The sequence below is a fragment of the Sarcophilus harrisii genome, chromosome 4 (assembly GCF_902635505.1).
Source record: "Sarcophilus harrisii chromosome 4, mSarHar1.11, whole genome shotgun sequence".
Classification (NCBI taxonomy): domain Eukaryota; kingdom Metazoa; phylum Chordata; class Mammalia; order Dasyuromorphia; family Dasyuridae; genus Sarcophilus; species Sarcophilus harrisii.
This window is the reverse complement of record NC_045429.1, coordinates 448,364,938-448,381,606: the sequence shown is the minus strand read 5'-3', so window position 1 is coordinate 448,381,606 and position 16,669 is coordinate 448,364,938. Positions and strand designations below refer to the sequence as shown.

General features: G+C 47.2%; 1 protein-coding gene across 3 annotated transcripts in view; it reads right to left on the bottom strand.

The window, feature by feature from the left end:
• The window catches only part of BAZ1B (bromodomain adjacent to zinc finger domain 1B), a 58,718-nt gene that overhangs the window by 2,249 nt on the left and 39,800 nt on the right, over nucleotides 1-16,669 (bottom strand). For all 3 annotated transcript variants that reach the window (XM_031967959.1, XM_031967957.1, XM_031967960.1), the window contains exons 8-18: nucleotides 15,141-15,279; nucleotides 14,605-14,738; nucleotides 13,019-13,124; nucleotides 12,615-12,713; nucleotides 11,621-11,798; nucleotides 10,269-10,451; nucleotides 5,842-5,989; nucleotides 3,533-3,680; nucleotides 2,822-2,937; nucleotides 1,020-1,165; nucleotides 42-145 (exon numbers count right to left, since the gene is read on the bottom strand). In XM_031967959.1, the coding sequence (XP_031823819.1) occupies nucleotides 42-145; nucleotides 1,020-1,165; nucleotides 2,822-2,937; nucleotides 3,533-3,680; nucleotides 5,842-5,989; nucleotides 10,269-10,451; nucleotides 11,621-11,798; nucleotides 12,615-12,713; nucleotides 13,019-13,124; nucleotides 14,605-14,738; nucleotides 15,141-15,279 (1,501 nt within the window). The remainder of the gene's footprint in view (nucleotides 1-41; nucleotides 146-1,019; nucleotides 1,166-2,821; nucleotides 2,938-3,532; nucleotides 3,681-5,841; nucleotides 5,990-10,268; nucleotides 10,452-11,620; nucleotides 11,799-12,614; nucleotides 12,714-13,018; nucleotides 13,125-14,604; nucleotides 14,739-15,140; nucleotides 15,280-16,669) is intronic.

The following is a 16,669-nucleotide window of genomic DNA, read 5'->3' as shown; positions in this document are numbered from 1 at the left end:
AGGGACAGGAGGCCAGGGAGAGCAGGCCTGGGGTGCCCAACCTGAAAGGCCAGCTGAAGCGGAACTTGATGAGCTTGGTGAGGATTTCTTCACATTTCTGCAGCTCCAAAGTCTGCCTTCTTGAGCCTCTTTTGGTCTGAAGCACCTGTTTCCGAGGAGAGGAAAGGAGGTGACGCTAGTGCACCCTGAGCACAGCACGGGGATTGGGGGACCGGACAGAGGGACAGAAGTGGGAGCGCGAGCTCACCCCAGATGAAGCCAACACCAGCGTTTCCTGCTCCAGGCCTATAGCGAAGACCAGCAGGGGCTTTGGGGGCACAAGAATCCCAACCAAACAAGTGAAGCATCTGGACAGAGAGCGCCCCACCCGAAGCATGGCCCCACCTGGCCACAGCCCCATTTGCCTTTCCCCAAGTAGCTGGGCTGGGGAAAGAGCCAGCTTTTAGGGGGCTCAACGTGTCACTTCAAGCCATCACCATAGCTGCTGGACCCCGGACCTTGGCTGTTATGGGGAGAAACTCGGAGAAAACCAGAGCTGTCGAGGTTCAAATTTAGGGGTGAGGGCTGTGGGGCGGAGGGGAGTGGGGAGCAAAGCAGGGCCCAGGCTCTGCTACACCCAAAATGCCCCTGCCAGTTCTGACTGAGGGAAAGGGCCATGTAAATAAGAGCAGGCCCAACAGGACCCGTCTCCCTCCAGTCCAGAGCTGGGACAACTGTCAGAAAAAGCACCCGGGCAGCCGGCACAGCTCTGGCATTGCTGGCATTCTCACGCCCGCAAGCCCCGGCCCTCCGACCCACCCCACCCCCTGAGACAGAGAGAGACTATTTAAAACCAAGCCGCAGACACCGTGTGATCGCGAATGCAGAGGGATGCCGGGCATAGCTGGTCCCCGGAGGGCCTGTAGTCCCAGCTGGCTTGGGCCCACTCTAAGTCCCCTTCCCCCAACTAGATGGACGTGGGGGAAGGGAAGAAAGGGAGGGGCATCCCCACCTGTTGCCTAAAATCAATTCCAGCTTACCAGCTCGTCCACTTCTGCCTTGTCAACTGGCAGAGCCCTGGGCCGGGGTCTCCGAGGAGGATGGAGCTTCTTGCCCAGACGCCGGCCCTGCCTCGTAGAAACTACAAGGCCCCCGTGCTTGCCCCGGGCTGGCTTTCGGGGCCGTACTTTAGGAAAAGAAAAAACAGGGGTGGTTTTAGACCAGGCGGGCAGGCGGGGCCCAGGCGAGCTTGAGGATCCTGACCCAGCAGGGTCCCAACAGACTCCAGCCTCAGCCACGGCCCTCCACCCCCCGGATGGGATGTCCAAGCTCAGGTACTTTCAGGTACAAAACAAACCAAAGAGGAAAGTGGAGGGAAGAAGAGACCCTGCCAAACCCCTCCCCCAACCCCCATCAGACTCAAGGTTTCAGGAAACCTAATCTGTTCACAAAGCCCTCGGAAAGCAAAGAGCCATCTTGAGAACCTTGGGTGGGTGCCAATAGGCCCAGAATCTAACAGAACTTTTCCAAAGAAACACAGATCACCCAGGTGCTGGGTGGTGAGGCAGGCACCTTCTGCAGAGAGCCCAGAACATCCGGGGCCGATTTCTGAGCTCTGCCTCCCCCCCGCCAGTCTGGGAGGTGTCCATCTCTGGCTGCTGGGCCAGCCTGGCCCGCAGAGCTCATAGAGGCAGGTTCTGGCCCAGCCCACAAGTCAGGCCCGCAACAGAGCCAACGCCGCCCATGGGGCACGCAGACACAAATGCTCCACAAAGAACTAAGCTCTGGCCTCTTCCACTAAACTCAAGTCTTGCCACAATGATTTTTCCAGGCTCCCATCCTGAATGCTCAGCAGCTGAGATCCTGGGCAGGGGCGGGGAGCCAAGGCAGAGCCCGGACAGACAACATCTCACATTGTATTTTTAGATCACAGGCCTGTCTTTGGCTATTGTCAGAGCACTCGGCTCAGGGTGTGGCTACCCCCAGAGGTCAAAAACCCCAGGCCAAAGCAGAGGCCTCGAAGGCAGAAGAACGCCAAGGAAGGACAGCCCAGGTTAGGCTGACCCACGGGGGCTTCAGGACCCAGTCCAAACTGTCCCACGTGTCTTGGTGAAATCCAAGCCCAAAGGACAGCGGCAGGGAAGACGACACCAAGATGACGTGGGAATCATCTGAGGAAGCTCCACTGGCCGCTCCTGGAAGCCCCAGTGGGGGGCTGGTTGTAAAGAGCTAGGAACTGGCTCCCTGAGTTCAAAGCAGACCCTGATAGAGGGTGACTGGAGGTGGTTTTGGGGCAAAGGTGATCACAAGCTCACAGAACTTTGACATGAATGGCCAAAGCAAGCAAAAGAATGGGGAAGCCTACAGAATCCACTCCCCAACACCCCCAACCCCCACCCCGCCCCAGGCTGCAGGATTTTTCATTCCCTTAATAAAGGGACATTTCCAGTGCGGGCAATTCTGTCAAAGACGAGACATGGAGCGGAAGCCTTTCTGATCATTTCAGATAATTATACAGAGGGTCCAGCTGACCCCCTTCACCTTCCTCCAAGCGAGGCTTCCCTGTACTTTGAATGCAAAGAAGAGAAGAGACAGACCAGAGGGGGCTAAAATCATCTGGTCAAACCTATGGCTTCCATCTACAGCAAAAGGATTTGACCTTGAGTGTCCTATAGGTGACATCCATCCCAGCTCTGTGCCTGAGGTAGCTGGGAAAGCCATAACACACAGTTAAGTAGGAAGAGAGTCCGAGTAAAAATGAGAGGCAGGCGATCCTTGCAGTCTTTGGCTATGGGAAACTACAACTTCACACCAGACAAGTCAGGCTCAATCAAAAACTCACGTCGCAATCCAGCCACTTCATAGTCTTCCTCCTCCTCTTCCTCCTCCTCTTCTTCCTCTTCCTCCGAATCCCCCTCTTCCCCATCATCCTCATCATCTGAGTCTTCAGTATAATTCCTATTTGGGAAAGAAGGGGATGTCCAGAGGACACAGGTCGTGTTGACTGAGAATTGAGTTTGCTCCAAGAGGGCCAGGAATGACCCCAACTAAAAGCAAGAAGTGCTCTTCCCCCAAGAAACAAAATGGTGATCCACCCCCACAACCTTGGCCAGATTAGTGTTTTAAGGGTGAACGAGGAGATCAGCAGCCGACAGGTGTTAGTTCACCTGATGGCTCCATTCCAGGAGCTGAGACAGCTTGCAGGTGACCAAGACATCAAAGCCAGTGCAGTTCTCCCTGCACCAGCTGGCTAAAGGCCTGACCTTTGGGGAAGAGGCCGGCTCTTCCCTTTTGTTCTCTAACCGTAACTGAGAGGGAGCAGGATATAACTTTATGGGGACAGGCAGGCCAGGCTCACACAGCTCTGCCCTCCACCCCCTCCACAACTCACAAATCCTCTCACCCTGACCAAGGCCATAACAATGGCATCAAAACTGAACTCGGTGAGAATCCCCTAAATGGAAAGTTGTTGGTTGCAAGGGTCTATTTGCCAGGTCGCTAAGTAAAATGCGACTCCCTGCTTCCCTCCAGGCACTAGCTCAGGCTGACTCACCTGCCCCTACAGCTCCGTCGGGAGGTCGCAGGCTGGCAGGCTGGGCACTGCCACTCTCCATCTGGAATCTCATACAGTGCCGGCCTCAGACAAAACAGGTGGAAGGCTTTATTGCACTCATCACATAGGATCAGCTTGTCATCTTCACCTGCAAAACCCCGACCCCCAAATAAAAAACACCCCAGTCATGTTGTCTGGCAGCACAGCAACAGACATTTGGGCTCCGATGGAGCTCTTCGGGGAGACTCTCTGGGGCCAGAACATTCTACTGGGCGACCAGGAAGGGCAGGGCAAGACCAGAGCAATTGCCCGAAGCTCAGCTAACTCTCATGATGTGGCAAATTCCTCATAATTTTTTTTTTTTTTAACTCACAAATTCATGGCGTTAAGAGCTAAAATAACCTTAAGCTCTCTGGCATGCAGAAGGACTAAAGTGAGACTTATTTTAAGTCAATTTATCATTAGTTTCAGGCTCAAGTCCTTGGGATTTGTTTTTCCCTCTTCACCCATATACTATTCCCTATCATAGAACAAAACTTTTAAGAAAGAAAGAGAGAAGAACCAGCAGATAGGATCTAGTAACAAGACAAATGAGCACATCCAAACCTGCCCTTGCAAAGGTCAAGGAGGGATGACTGGCAACTAGAAAGGGGACGTCCAAAGCAACTGAGCTTTGCCCCTGGACTTGTCTCCCTAAATTCCGTAGCTCCATCCCTCTGCTCCTGAATTCCTAACTCCCACCAACCCCCCAGGCTTACCACATAGTTAGCCCAAACCTTTACCATTTGCTACTGCCTGCCTGTTTGCATCAACCTCACAATTCCCAGGATCACAGATCCCACAACACTGTGGGGAACATTTCCCAAAGTATCTTTCTAAATACTTTCAGAAGATCTGGAATGAGACCTGATCTGGACCAGAGGGGCTCTGCCAAGAATAGCTAAATCATCAGACAAAGAACCACAAAGACTCCCCTGGAGCAACTTTATGGGCACATGTTGGAGATTCAATAATTCATGTGACTAAAGAAATAGTTTTTTCTTTCCTCCTTCAAACACCAGCAGGTTCCAAACTAGGTGATACAATGCTGGTATTAAACATCCAAGAGAGTCTGTCATTCTAAGTGGAAAGAATTCTTACTTTCAACCCACAGAACCCAGGGATTCAACTTCTCTTTGAATGTACCATCTATATAAGCCTGGCCAACTCGTGGGTCTCAAATCCTCATGGGCAGAGTATCAGAGGGGTGGAGGGGGAGAGGGCAAGAGCGCTCATGCATAAAAGCATTAACGAAGAGGACTTCCTCATGCACATAAAAGTCACTGGTCTGGGTCAAATAAAATTCCTTTCCTATCACTCTGAATACCAGTTGTATTGAGGGAATCAAGTCAGGTGATGCCTTACTGTCATTAGTTCTCTGGTTCTGAAAGATTCCCAAATGGACATGCTAAAAGATCTTGCTCCTTAGGCCCCAAGGGTTGAGGGTAGAATGTGTGTATGTGCACAGGAAGAATGATCCTCACTCTAAGAAGTATTTCATTTTACAGGTGATCTCAACTCAATTAAGTCTGTATTTCAAGTTAGTGGAAAAAGACCTTAGATTTGAAAAAAATGACTTCCTCTTTCAGAAAGCCTTGAAAAATCAAGGATTGTTTTAATTTAAGCTTTCAAGTTTTCTTACTTGGTATCATAAGCTCAGCTATTTCTGGGGTATCTAGTTACTGTGTGTGTGTGTATGTGTGTGTAAGCATTCAAGTACACTGTATTAGAGATGGCTACTGTGAATACAGAAAACCTGAGAATGATAAAGAAAGGCTTAGCCAACAATACTATATGATGATCAATTCTGATGGACATGACCATCTTCAACAATGAGATGGACCAAATCAGTTCCAATGAAGCAGTAATGAACTGAACCAGCTACATAGAATTCCCAATCCCTCTGTTTTTGTCTGCCTGCATTTTGGATTTCCTTCACAGGTTAATTGTACAATATTTCAGAGTCCGATTCTTTTTATACAGCAAAATAACTGTTTGAACACGTATATTTATGTTGTATTTAACTTATACTTTAACATATTTAACATGTATTGGTCAACCTGCCATCTGGGGGAGGGGGTGGAGGGAAGGAGGGGGAAAGTTGGAACAGGTTTTGCAATTGTCAATGCTGAAAAATTACCCATGCATATATCTTGTAAATTAAAAGCTATAATAAAAAAGAAAGAAAGAAAGAAAAGAAAGGCTTAGCAAGGACAAACTCCCACCTTCTCTATGCATGGCCCGCCTCAAGGTGGCACCCATTGTCTTACCTTTCTTCCGACACACTTTGCACCTGGCATTCTCTGCAGACATGTCCCATTTGATGCAGGCATCGAGCATCCCAAGAAGCACATGCATTCTAGAGAAGGTCTGGGCCTCTCGGATCGCTATCTTCCATTTTTCCAAAGCCGAAGCAACCTGGGGAGAAAACAAAGTGGTCTAAGGACTAGAAGATGAGAGTCTTGCTTGGAAATCTTGCTGTGGTGTGAATAGTGACAGGTCTCTCTGTGCAGGAGAATGAATCAGAAAAGGAGAAAGACAAGGAAATTCCAAAGGCCATTCACTTTCCCCAGCATGCTTTAAGCAAACCAACAATAAACCCATGGCTATACAAGGTGTGCGGCCTCCTGCCAGTACCATAGGGCCACCTCCCTTTAGGGAGGCCTTCTAGGGGAGCTCAGGGAGTCCAGGACTACTCCATTCAAAGAGCACTCATGTTTATTCATTTTCATTTTTTCCCTCTAAAATTTCTGCTTTGACATTTTATCTATACTGTGCCAAAAGAAGGAAGCCTTCTCAGTGCTGTCTGTGATCTTCCTCCCATCTCCAGATCTTTCCAAATGAAGGTTGGAATGGATGGCACCCTCCTCTCCAGCTGCCTTTAAGGTCCAAGTCCTGTCCCTCCTTAAAGTACTCACAGGCTATGGCCCCTAGGACAGTAAGCAGGACCAGGCCAAGCTTCCCAGTCTTTCCCACTGGTGTCCCACCTCCCCGCCCTACCCCCGATGCCAAATGCTAATACGCGTTTTCCTCTCCAAAATCTGAGGGACTGTTCTTACAGAATTAAGACCTTCTCCCCCTTCAGCCCTCTGCCCCAATTTTATGGAGGAGACTGAAGCAAGGTGAAGTACCTCAGCCCGTACTCCATGGCCTACACCACATTGTTTAATTTCTATGTACCTTCCTCAACAAGTAGAAGCTCTCTGAGGTCAGGGACTGCTTCCCTTCTGTTTTTGCATCCCCACAGATAACACAATCCCTGGCACAGAGTAAGCTCTGTTAGTGCTCATAACATACATAGTACTTAGGATATAACTGCTTCTTGGAAAAGGGTAAAAAGGTTCCTCAGATGCCAAAATTATCTCTAGCTGAACTCTGCAGCAGAAAAAATAGTAGATGCTTATTCACAAACTGTAATGAGGAAATGGGGAGGGGGTAGAAGGAGTGAGTGACTCAAAGCCCTTGGAACAATGAGAGAAGATCTGCACGAACTGATGCAGAGCTAGGAGAACACAGAGCCACATATTGAAGAGTAGAAGACAGGACCCTGGCATTGAAACTGGACATCTCTGACCAACCCAGGGCAAAGGCAGGTCTATTTTAAGTGGTACTACCCTCCCCCTCGTGGAAGATACACTAGAAGTCAATTATCCTGCAGGGCTGCAGACCTTAAAATAGAGCTGTCAATGGCTGGGATGGGTCATCGAGAGCTCTAACCCTGGCTGCTATGTGGGCATGAGTATGCTCCTGGGCAGGCACGTGTGCCCACATAGAGCCACAGAAGGAGAGGCCTCAAAAAGGCCGTGCTACAGCCCCCCCCCCCGCCCTCTCTGAGACAAGGTCCATGTCCCCATAACCCCCCAGGACTCCAGGAGGGGGGGTCACCAGGGCTGCTCCCCACTGGACAGACTCCCAGTCACTGGGTCTAATGGGGTAGTTAGAGGGCCGGCAGTGCCCTCTGGTGGCCGCGGACAGGTACTGCATGCACTCTCTCCCCAGGGCCCTGCTCCTCCACTGGCCCATGTCACTGGGACAAGGGGCCAGCCTGGAGCTGTTTCAGGATGAGCCCAAGGCCCTGGGTCAGGAGTCGAGACCACTGCCAGTGAGGGAGTCTGTGCGCTTCCCCCTGTCCTGCCCGCCCTAAATCAGAGGTTTGGTCACCCTGCAGCAGGCTGGCCTGGAGTGGATCACCAAGGAACTAGAGGTGTTGGACAGAGCTCCTGGAGAGGCAGCCGCAGGCAGGAATCTGCCACCACCGGGCTACAGGACCAAGTGACTCAGAAAATGATAAACCTCTGGGCCCACTCGCCTCTCCCCAAGAAGCCGGGGAAATGACCACACTTTAAGTCAAAGCTCTTGGTGTCCCTTCTCTCTTCAGATACAAACTATTTCTATCTTTCCACTGAGAGGAACTTTCCCGATATTCATGTCAACATGAAGCAGAAAGCAGCCACAAGGGAAGACGGGGCATCTGACACTGCTGGGTGCTGGAAATCTCAACACAATAAATTCATGCAACAGTTCCAAGTTATGAGTCTCTCCCAAAAGCAGGTGAAACAAAAGATCGGGTGAAAAGTACAGGAAGATAGCACATCTAATCACACTTGTTCAACCCCTTCCTTGACACCTGAGCGAGGCTCTGCCAAGTCCATAACAAAGTCAATGTGTTCTTTCTCCTCCCAAGAGAATGCGGAGAAAAGAAAGAGTTAAGCTGTCCAACCCAGGAGCCAAGAGGGGTCACATCAAAGCCTGGACTGGCCCAGACTGCCCTGTCTAGTCCCCTCCCACCCCCGGGCTCCAAGAGGAGCCAGAGGCCCTGGTTGCTGCCCAGGAAATATGCTCAAGGGTTTAGAAATGGCCACGTGCTACCAAGCAGGAATCAACTGGAAGGAAACCAAGAGGTGCCCCTGTTGTCTTGGGTGGGGAGTGTAGGGAAGAGCAGGCATCTCAATGCACAACACCATTGGAGGAACCTGGTGACAATGTTTCTAGTTTTTCCACTAAACTCTCCTCACAATCTTGCTCCTGTACCATGTCTTGGCCCTGATGAGTAAGCCCACTCTCTCCTCTTCCCCTGTGGCCCAATGGAGGCACCCAGTCTTCTCCAATGGAGAACTCTCCTTGCTCAGCCATCCCGTCCTGCTCTCGAAGCAGGCTCAGGGAAGATGGCAGATCAAGGCCTTAGCTTCCCATGGGCCAGGCAGGAGTTGGGATGAGCCTCTAGTCTCTCGCTATGAGAGAAAACAGTTCTGGGGACTCAGCATTGACAGGAAGCCCCTTGGGAAACCTTGACAGCTTCTCCCACAAATCCAACAGGGCGGCGGGGGGGGGGGGGGGGGGGGGGGGCGGAAGAAGGGGGGGGGGGGGGGGGGGGGGGGGGGGGGAAGCTATCATTTAATGGAATTAAAAGTCACCAGATGGAGTGACTGTTAACAGCATCACATCACCACCAAGGAGGAGGATATATACTGATTATTTTCATCCCATAGCCCAGAAAACCAAGGGAAAAGGTTCAAAGAGTTAAAAAGTCTGTCAAGGCCAGTCCTTTCCCTGACACTTGGTTGCATCTCACAAGCAGAAGGGACTACTATTTAAAAGAAGCCAGGTAGTCTCTCACACACACCAACGGACTCTCCTCTTTGTCCTAGTGCTCTGCTGTGACTAAAGTAGCCCACTGTGAGAACATCCCAAACTACTATACGTAACTTGCTTCTGCACACCTCTTCCTTCCCTCTAAGCAGAGGATGATGACAGAGGTAGCCTCCTGCCCACCAAGCCCATGCTGCTCAGCTCTTGCGCCCTATCTCAACCTGCCTGTGACAACTCTGACTGTTCTTCAATTTCAATTCAGAATCGAGTCAAAGCAATAGTTCACCAACAGTTTTAAGTGTGAAAACGATGTTCACTCTATCACAACTTCCCTGGTGGCTGGCTATAGGAAAAGCAGGATACCAATGCATGCTAAGTTAAATGTGATGACAGCAGGCAGAGAGGATTTCAGAACAGATTTCAGAACGCTCCACTACCACCACCTACAGTTGGGCCCTTGTTCTTTACATCCCACAGCCAGCCCCCTTGCTATCCCAGAGATGACATGACCTGCTGCTTCACTTCTATCTTGAAAACCGCTCAAGCCCAGGCCTGCTCCACTCTCAGCAATGGCCACCCTCCTGTAGGTCCTCGTTACCTCTGAACTCTCTTGAAGGAGGCTCAAAAAGCCCCAAAAGCAGGAGAAAGAGTCCTGAGTCCCCTCTGTAGACCTCCTATCTCCTAGTGACACAAACAGGCAACAAGAGTAACCTGGGCTGAGAGGGGAAGTTTGCCATTCTACATTCCATCTAACTAAATATCATTTTAAATAAACTAACAAAATCGACAACAAAACTGTCATGGTGCGTGAAGGCAGGGTACCTGGTCCCACCTGGACATCCCCCAAAGCGGGGCAGTTGGTGCTGGAATGGGGAGAAGCCCGAGAGAGCACTAAGAGGGAACGATGGCAGGCAGCCAAGCCAAGACAAAGGACAAGAAAGAACAAGATGAGGCAAAATACCAAGGACTTGAGGAGATAGTGTTGGTCCAGAACAATGGCAAACAAAGGTGATGGGTGAGGGGCTTTTAAAACTTCAACCACCAAGAACAAAACAAAAACCCCTACTTCTGCCTAGAATCCAGCAATGGATTCCCCAGGGGTGGATACCTTCGCTTCTTCCGCCATTTTCTTTTCTTCATCTACTTCCTCAGTCTTTGCTACTGAATCTTCTTGGTGTTTCCTTCTCTTTTGTTTTGGAGCCATGAAACCTTGAAGAAATTTCTTGATGACGCTGGCCTGAAGGGAAATCACACACTCCCCAAAATCCTTTAGATTCTCCAGGGAGAAAACCTGTAGAGAACCACAGAAAGCCAGGGTAAATAAGGATACATTATTCTCAACCAAGGAAAGTTCGGTTTAAGTCAAACATCAATATTCTAGATGCTCTTTTGGAAGGGTAGTTTTCTAGGAAAGCTGGAAACCCAAGAGCAGCCCAACTGCTCCTGATGCCATGTTCCAATTACCCACAACTTACTCAAAAAAACCAGAATCCCACCCCCCTCATGAAAAATAGACTTAAAATATCTTGCTGATGGTGCAGTACTTCAGTGTTTCCTAGAACAGGGATCTCCTTAAAGCAACCTGGCAGGCTCCCAAGTATCTGAGCAGATCCAAGGGGCAAGGACAAGTCTCACTTGTAACAACTTAGTTTCTGAAGGGAAAGCCAACAAGAGCCAAGAACATCAAATGGCCTATTCTGGTTCACCTGCTGAAGTTTCATTTATACGTAGAGAAATGATCTAGGGTTTCATCCTTCAGAGCAGCTCAAGATACACATAGCAAACCCTCTTCCTTCCTTCTCCATTCAGCAGCTCCGAGGGTGTTCTCTCTGAGGACATCCTAGTGAATCAAACTAAACCTCGACAAGTTTGTGGATACAGAGCCAATACAGAGTTCACAAATTCAAGATTCCAAATAATGAGTCTTTAGAATTTAATTGAGCTTTGAACCTAAGACCAAGCAAACCTGTCACTTTTGGCCTCTAGGGCAGTTACTTCAATTTCACTTCAGAATCGAATCAAAGCAATAGTTCACCAACAGTTTTAAGTGTGAAAACAATGCTCACTCTATCACAACTTCCCTGGTGGCTGGCTATAGGAAAAGCAGGATACCCCAATGCATGCTAAGTTAAATGTGATGACAGCAGGCAGAGAGGATTTCAGAACAGAAAACTTCAAGCCACACAGAGCTAGAAATTGCTAAGAAAGGAAGCTTGATGAGCAGACACTCACAAAGGCCAGGCCTTTTAGACACCAGCTAGGAGAGGGGGAATCCATGAACACATTCAGGGACATTCGTAACAAAAGGCTGGTCCCACATTGGTCTTTTCTTGCACATCTACATACATGGATCATTAGGACTCTGAGTATCTGTCATCTTTGAAAAGGTGAAACAAAAAGAAAAAGGAAATTCCAAGCCAAATTTTTCAAAGCAGCGACCGATTTCCTGCCTGCTCTCACCTTGGCTTCAAACTCTGATGTCTCTTCAACATAACCAAGGCCTCCTTTTTGCAATCGAGTCGCCACCTCAATGAGGTCACTGCGGAGGAAGTTGAGGAGCTCCTGATTGCCATCACAGGATTTCAGACCCAGGTTCTGCTTCCGGGCCAGATGGATAGAATGGGTGATGTCCTGGTATCTGGAAAAGTGGAAAAAATATGGCAAAACCCAAGAGATTTAGAACAGCAAGTGTTGGCTGCCACAAACTTATACTAGTATTCAGGTAAGAACTGGTTGAGATGGAGCCTTGCAGCAATTGACACATGCCTGGAGAACACACCCTAAAAAGCGAGGCGACTTGAAACCTTTTTTTGATAATGTCATGTGCTGGCTGTCTTGCTCCATTTAGATATGTCAATATTAGAAAAGAATAAATTCCTCTATTTTGCACCCAGTTGTAATATCTCCAGTCAGCAAATTGATGTATGTAATCAGCTGGCTGCTGGAGCACTAAGACAGTACAGATTTGGTTTTGCAGAAAGTCTTGAAATATGGTAAAACATAGGGGATGGGATAAACATATATCCAGAAACTCAGTGGGAGGGCCCACCACAGTTTATATAAACACATAACCCAGACATGTATATGGATGGAAAGCAAAGAAGTGATGCTACTATATCCCCAAGAAAATAACCTGTGCTCCCAAGAAAAGCTCCTGTGGTTAGGCGAGTGTGGGGCCCAGGAATAAGGAGTACTGATGCTCACTTTGGCAGACCCAAACTTCCCACGGCAACAATTTCTGAAGGAAAACCCTCTGTCAGGCTCCCTGGGCAGGGATGATGGCACTCTGAACCTGGCATTCCATGTCCATTGAATGGTTCCGAGCACAGAGTTTAATATGCCTTTAAATACCCACAGGCATTTGGGTGAGTAATGAGGGATTCAGGGCAGAATTAGCAAGAGTTCCCAGCTCAGCGTCAGTGGACCAAGAATAGAAGGGGAGGCCCACTCTCACCTCTTCTGCAATCTCTCCTTCAACTGGCTTTCCCTTATTCCCTGAGGATGAAGGCAGTTCAGTAGCTCATCCAGTTCCTTTTGGCTATCACATAAAAACCTGCAGGACAGAAAAGGCTTGAGTTCCAGAAAGAAGTGTGGCCGGGAGGGACAAGAACCCACCCCCAGGACAACGAGCCAGCTGCTGCCCTTAAGTCCAAGCCAAGGGTTACAGCCAACTCCATTCTTCTTACTGATTCTCTAGGGACAGCTGCCTTATTCAGCAACAGCCTCGCCCAATCCTCATCACTAGACAAGCCCCTCTGTGTCCCCAGGGCTCCCAGAAGGGTGCAGGTGCAGCTGCCACTAATTCGTCATTTTTTTGTTAAGAAAATGACAAGGGGAGCAACGTGCCCTCCATCTTACCACAGGTTCTGTCCTTGCTTGGGCACAGTGCTCTCCACGGAGCCTTCGGCCGCACAGCCAGGGTGAGAGGGTACACCTGCATTCTTCCCGAGGCCTGTTTTCTTACCTAAGAAAAATGCACACAAACAGCATGGACTCTCCCACTGTGCTCTGCTCCACAGTGTGGCCCACCAGGCTGTGCCATGTGGACAGCATTTCTATGTTCAGGCCCATGAACTAAGTGACAAGGTGGAAAGAACAAAGGTTTTTAAGAAAGAAAATTGTAGAGAGTCAGGGTGCCCCTCAGCCCCTTCCTGGTGACTTATCTGCAGAGTAAGAGTGACATCCTTGTGCTGTCTGCCTGCCAGGGAGAGGGAAGTCTCAAACATCAGGGGGTAGTTCCTGGCAGCCAGACACCAGAGTTGCCCTGAGTCAGGAGACTACAGGGCACTTATATTTGGACCAGTGTAGACCTGGAAATGGCTTTGCTCATGTGGCCAAGGACAAGAAAGGGGATAGGATGCGGACTGGAATGGGAATGTCTGAAGGTAGGGACCTCTGAAATGAAGCAGCTGATCGTTCTATGCTAAAGTTTAAAAAAAAAAAAAAAAATTTAAAAAGGGAAAATGAAAGAAACCGTCTTTTCAATTCAGAACCCTGAGAATGAGAATGTCTGGGCTTCTTATTCTGGGGCCAAGGTGAGAGATGATATAAAGATGCGATCCAAATTATGCTACGATGGGTACAGAAAAATGAGCCCAAATACAAACTTCTATTTCTTCATTATAATAATATTCAGATTACCAAAAAAGAAAAATCTCTCCTTCTACCAAAATAAACATTTCTGGTGAAGGAAGCTTTAAAACCTCTCCAGAGCCAGGGTTAAATCTTCAGAGAATTCTGGTTGTAAAGCTGTTCACCTTTCCCTTTTAATATTTAAACAATTTGGGATCAATCCTTCATCTTCAAACATCCTGTACTAGCCTACCAAATCCCCAAGGCTAATGATTCTGTCTCTACCTTTTCACCTGTCAGAAAATATAACTTTATTATCACTTCTGAGACAAAACTGCCCTCAATATATATTTAGCGCGCACACACACACACACACACACACACAAAATAAGTTACATTATATGGTGGCATATAGCATGACTTATTTTAACTGGGAAACAGCTTGAAAAACCAGCATTTTGTGTACTGGAGGTAGGCTGAAATCGGTTTCCTAATTCAGTTCACTGCTTTTTCTATAGCATCATGCTTCTTATTCCTAAAAGAATAGAAGGATCTTTGAAGTTTGCTAATCCAAATTCCCTTATTTTAGAGACAAAGAGGGATGATGGGCTCTAAGAAGTAACATGATTCACCCATTGTCACACAAATAATAAAGAACCCTGCAAAGGAGTCAGAAGAGATTCTAGTTCTAATGACAAAGTTGGAACAGCTGCCAAAAGCCCTCCACAGACCAAAGACTATTCACAATAAAGGAAAAAAAAGAGAAAGTTCTACAAATGTAACAACAATTATGTTGGGGGGGGGGGGGGGCGCTACTGTTTCTGCTTAACCTAACCCAAAAAAAAGGCAAGGGATCTGAGGGGTGCATTTACTTCGGGGATTGCAATCCTCATCCAAGCAGTCGGGCCGTTCTTTTCGAGGAGGAGTGTATCGGTAGTCTATACTATCATGGACCCAGCCTTTCTCGATGAATAATCCAGGAACTTCATCTGAAAACAGCCAGTACCTGAAAAACAAGCATACAGTAAGGCAAAAAACAGAGGAAGTTTTAACAAGATGATGTAAAAAGGCATGACAAAAGACCAATGAACATTCATCTCCTCCTCACTGCTAAACCATTTCCATCTTGCTCAGCCTCTAGAGAAATGCTCCTCAAGAGGGCGACAAAGGAAACCATAAAGGAGCTCCTAGAACTTGATTTCATGCTCTCCCTCCTCTTCCAGGGTTCTTGTTAGATTATCAAAAATGCACTGTGGGCATTGGAATTTTTAAAAGACTCATTTCTAATCAAGGAGAGTCAAGGATCCACATTTCCACTCAATCTCTCTTGAACAAGCAGGCTCATCTCAAAAAGAAAGAAAATCCACTTCAGCAATCCTCACTGCCATGAAAGACACTGTTAGCCCACCTGTTGTGGTTCCGGTCTGTGCCAATAGGAGTCCTGCGCATGACCAGCTTGGCCTTGGCGATTCCCTCTTGGAAAGTTTTCTCAGCAGCCGCTTTGTGCTTCCGGATTCTTTCCTCTTCCGCTTCTCGCTCTAATTTTACTATTAAGAAGTAAAAGTGGGTTATCTAGCTTTCTTCACACATCTGTTGTTTGGAAAGTAATCCTAGCAAGTAGTGAAAATTATTTTATAACACTATCTGGAACAAATTTATGCTAGATTCCCTCTCTCTCCAAAAATGTAACCAAAATAAGTGCTATTCCTACAAGAACATCCCAAACATATCAAAACTAAAGTTCTTCTGCCTATGGAGACAGCTTTAAAAAAAAAAAAAAAAAAAAAAAAAAAAAAAAAAAAAAAAAAAAAGCCCTCATGTCAAATTAAACAATCTGTCAAACTTGTGAAAGCTTCATGGGGATTTTTTCATACCAGAAGTGAACTAAGTTCACTGATCCTGAACACAAAAGTTGAGTTATATAGTTGATACTTAAACAAGGTGCACATGTTAGGTAAGCTGGTTTACTTGTTAATACTAGGGCAAGGAAACAAAAGACGAACAGCTGCGCTGAAAGCTAAAATAATTAACAAATTATTGATTCTAGTAAATTGAAAATTAAAACAATCATTGAATTCATTTGTCCAGTCTGTTTTATCTGAGAAGAAATATGAAAAAATATTATAACTCAAAGAGCCAAATTACTCATTTCCATAAAAGAAAACAAACATCTATTAATTTTAAATCTTTTCTATAAACTTTAAACTTTAACTTTGAAAATGTGAAAATAAGTGCACTCATTAAATGCAATACATTTAACCCTGGTTCAAAACCATATAATACTAGTGAAAAGAACATTAGTAAATATCTGGAAAAACTGAGGATTCCAAAATAAGTGAAGGCAATCTTCAAGTGTCCTGATGGTTTTTAGACCGAACCAAAATATACATTTGGAATCATGTGAGCAAAGCCAAGATTGGGAGGGGGGACACTAAGTGCCACCAGGTGGCATGCGCATCTTAGAGCTGACCTCCCCAGTGGGGAGGAAAAAAAAGGGATGAAATACAACATCCTCTTTTGCACCAGACAACAACCTGAGTTCTAACTCTCCATTTAGCATTAAATTTCACATGCACCAAGGCCTGTATCAGTTCTGTATCTTGGGTTTTCCTCAATTTCTTATTTGCAAATTCTCAGATTAGTGTTTAGGATATCTGTTGGAAAAGGACCATTACTTTTTAAAAGAATTCTAGGAACAAGACTTTCTTTTCACCCTGGGTGCATCTTGTGTAACACAGTCTTTCTCGGTATTACATCAGCTACCCTCAACACCTTACTTAGCGTGATGAATGGAAGTTATTTAATTTCAAAGATATAGTACTTGAATGACAGCGAGCTTAAAACAAGTAAATAATTGGTCATTTGTGACTTACTGTACTTATACAACATAGGAGGTACTTTCTCTAACTCAGGTCTCTCTACATCAGCAGAACTGAA